Genomic DNA, 2,666 nt, shown 5'->3' on the forward strand with positions numbered 1-2,666 from the left:
CAGGTGGGCCCTCAGGACCCCGCTCACCCACAGCCCGGCCCATGGGGCCCTGGGGGCCGGGGGTGCCTGGGTCCCCCTTGTCACCCTTGGGTCCTCGCTCACCAGGGAAGCCTAAGGAGCCCTGCAAAACACGCCGTGCTGCCAGAGCCAGCCCTGTGCTCAGGGCTCCACAAGCACCCGAGGACTGAGCTGGCAGCACAGCCTCACAGCCAGCTCTTGTAGCAGGAGTGGGGCAGCATGTTGGGGCTTGGCATGGAGCTGGCTCCACTCACCTCTCGGCCTGGGGGCCCCCTCTCTCCCGGGTCACCCCGGCTGCCCTTCTGGCCCCGCAGCCGCTCAGACACTGGCAGAAATGAGTCTGAGCTCCCGTCATAGGCACCTGTGAGCTCCTTCAGGGATGAAACCTGGGAAGGAGCAAAGAGCCACTGGTCAGGGCGTCAGTACAACCCATCAGCGGCAGCACTACACAGTGCTGGTAACCCTCCCTGGATTGCTCAGACCTTCCACCACCTCCTGCGCTTCTCTCCTGCTGCCACGTGGCAGGAAAAACCCCTAGCCCCACAGCTGGGAAATACATACCTTGATGCCAAGAGCTTCCAGGCTACGTTCAACATTCTGCAATAAAAAGATATTAAAAACAAAGTGGGCTTAGCCTGCTCCCATCTTGAGGATTGTGCATGGTCCTCTGTCCCCCAAGGCTGATGTGCCAGCCCAGCAGGTCAGGGTGGGGACTCACCACTGCAGCCCCAGGGTCTCCACGTGCTCCAGGGTTGCCAGGTCGCCCCTAGGTTTGCAGAGAAAGAGGGCATGAAAAGATGTGCAGAGGTGCAGTAGGTGAGCTGAGCAGCATTGATGCTGCCCTCAGTAGGTTTCAGAGTTAACACTTTTACTGCTGCCCAAGCAGGGGCTGTGGTTGCCACCACTCTGGGTTGCTTGCAGCTTGTCAGGCTCAGTGCTGGGTACTCACTGGCTCCCCTTGCAGTCCAGGCTCCCCTTGGTCCCCCTGAAATACAGCAAAGGGGTCAAGGTAGGCAGAGCCAGGCTGCCCAGCACCAGCTGCAGCACCAGGGTCCTGCCCTGCCAGCTTGGAGGCAGGGACTCCTACCAAGGACTTGTTCCCTCTGGCATGGGGTCCCCATGACCTTTGCCTTGAGGGGCTCATGGGCAGGAGCACGCTTACCTTTGGTCCAGCCACCCCACGAAGGCCTGGGGAGCCCTGAAAGACATGGAGGGGACACAGTAGCACCCAGCACCCGTGGACACGGGGCAGTGCCCTGAGGGAGCCATGGACAGGGGCTCTGCTTCACAGCAGCCCAGACTCTAGGGTCTGGTGCTGGATGGCACCATGGACTTGAGGACTACGCACCTGGCCTGGGGGGCCAACCTGCCCTGGGACACCAGGGAGGCCAGGGGGGCCGAGGGGGCCTGGCACACCTCTGTCCCCCTGCTCGCCCTTGGCACCACTGCGGCCCTGTCAAGAGAGTTGTGTGATCCTCAGTACCTGGGACCCAGGTTTGTCCCTGGTAAGGGCATGTACCCCGCACCCCCCATTACCATACTCCTCTTCAGGGAGTACTCACCTCTCTGCCAGGGGGTCCTGTGTCACCTTTGTCTCCCTAACCAGGAGAGAAAGCAGTGAGAAGGATGCTGCCCTATCCACGTGCCCCCAAATTATGCTCCTGGACTGGACAGGGAGAAGCCACCAGGCTTGTGGGGATCACATGGGGACCATGCAGGGACCACCCATGGCTCATCTCCATACCTTTCTCCCATCCTCTCCTGGTGTCCCATCTTCTCCCTGGGGACAAAAGCTGCCAGTGAGTGCCTAACTTGACCATCTCAACACGGACACCATGTGGGACAGGGACAGACACCAAGGGCATGGCTCAGACCATGTAGGCTCTTTGCCACATCCCCCCCTCGCCTTTACGTTGTACTTGGATCACTGTCCCTCGGCACCCCTGGGAGACCCCCAAAGCTAAGTCCTGCTTCCTCTACTCACATTCTTGCCATTGAGACCTGGTTTGCCATCCTCGCCGGGTTTGCCCTGTGAGGAAAAAGAAGCAGTGAGAGACACCCTTAGCTCTCCACCAGGCAGAGACGCCAGCAGCCAGGGGTCCCTGGGCCCCACTGCAGCCCCAGGATGCAGGGAAGGGGGAGCTGAGCCCTGGCAGACAGATCCAGCTGGGATCTGACAGAGGACACGGATGGGGCAGGATGTGTTCTCAGGGTGCATGGTGACTGGTACTTACAGGGACGCCAGGTGGTCCTAGGGGGCCCACAGGACCAGGCGGTCCCTGCTCCCCACGCAGCCCAGGAAGCCCCTGCAAGGAAAGGAGCTGGAGGGAGCACAGGGCAGCAAGGCACCCATCTCCCCCAGACAGCTCAGGGAAGAGGGAGTGTGACAGGGACAGCAGCACCCTAATGGTGAGAGAGGAGGGTCCTACTCTGCTGCCTTGGTCCAGGAAGCATGGGACAAGACATAGTCCCTTGCAAGTATGATGGCTCCAGAGGGAGCACAACCCAAACCCATCCTCTACAGAGGTACTTACATCCCGGCCGGGGTCGCCCTGCTTCCCCTGGTCTCCCTGCAGACAAGGAGGAGGTGAGGGCAGGGACACCTTGCCCTTCCAAAGACACCCCAGGAGCATCCCCAGCCTGGAGCA

General features: G+C 61.0%; 1 protein-coding gene across 1 annotated transcript in view; it reads right to left on the reverse strand.

The window, feature by feature from the left end:
- LOC103804889 (collagen alpha-1(VII) chain-like) overlaps window positions 1–2,588 on the reverse strand; it is a gene marked incomplete at its 5' end in the record, with an annotated part of 10,835 nt that extends 8,247 nt beyond the window's left edge. The window contains 6 exons of the mRNA XM_009077524.1: window positions 273–317; window positions 968–988; window positions 1,367–1,471; window positions 2,003–2,047; window positions 2,253–2,324; window positions 2,553–2,588. Of these exons, the coding sequence (XP_009075772.1) occupies window positions 273–317; window positions 968–988; window positions 1,367–1,471; window positions 2,003–2,047; window positions 2,253–2,324; window positions 2,553–2,588 (324 nt within the window). The remainder of the gene's footprint in view (window positions 1–272; window positions 318–967; window positions 989–1,366; window positions 1,472–2,002; window positions 2,048–2,252; window positions 2,325–2,552) is intronic.
- Window positions 2,589–2,666: the final 78 nt, after the last annotated feature.

This window comes from Acanthisitta chloris, unplaced genomic scaffold (assembly GCF_000695815.1).
Source record: "Acanthisitta chloris isolate BGI_N310 unplaced genomic scaffold, ASM69581v1 scaffold17506, whole genome shotgun sequence".
Lineage (NCBI taxonomy): Eukaryota > Metazoa > Chordata > Aves > Passeriformes > Acanthisittidae > Acanthisitta > Acanthisitta chloris.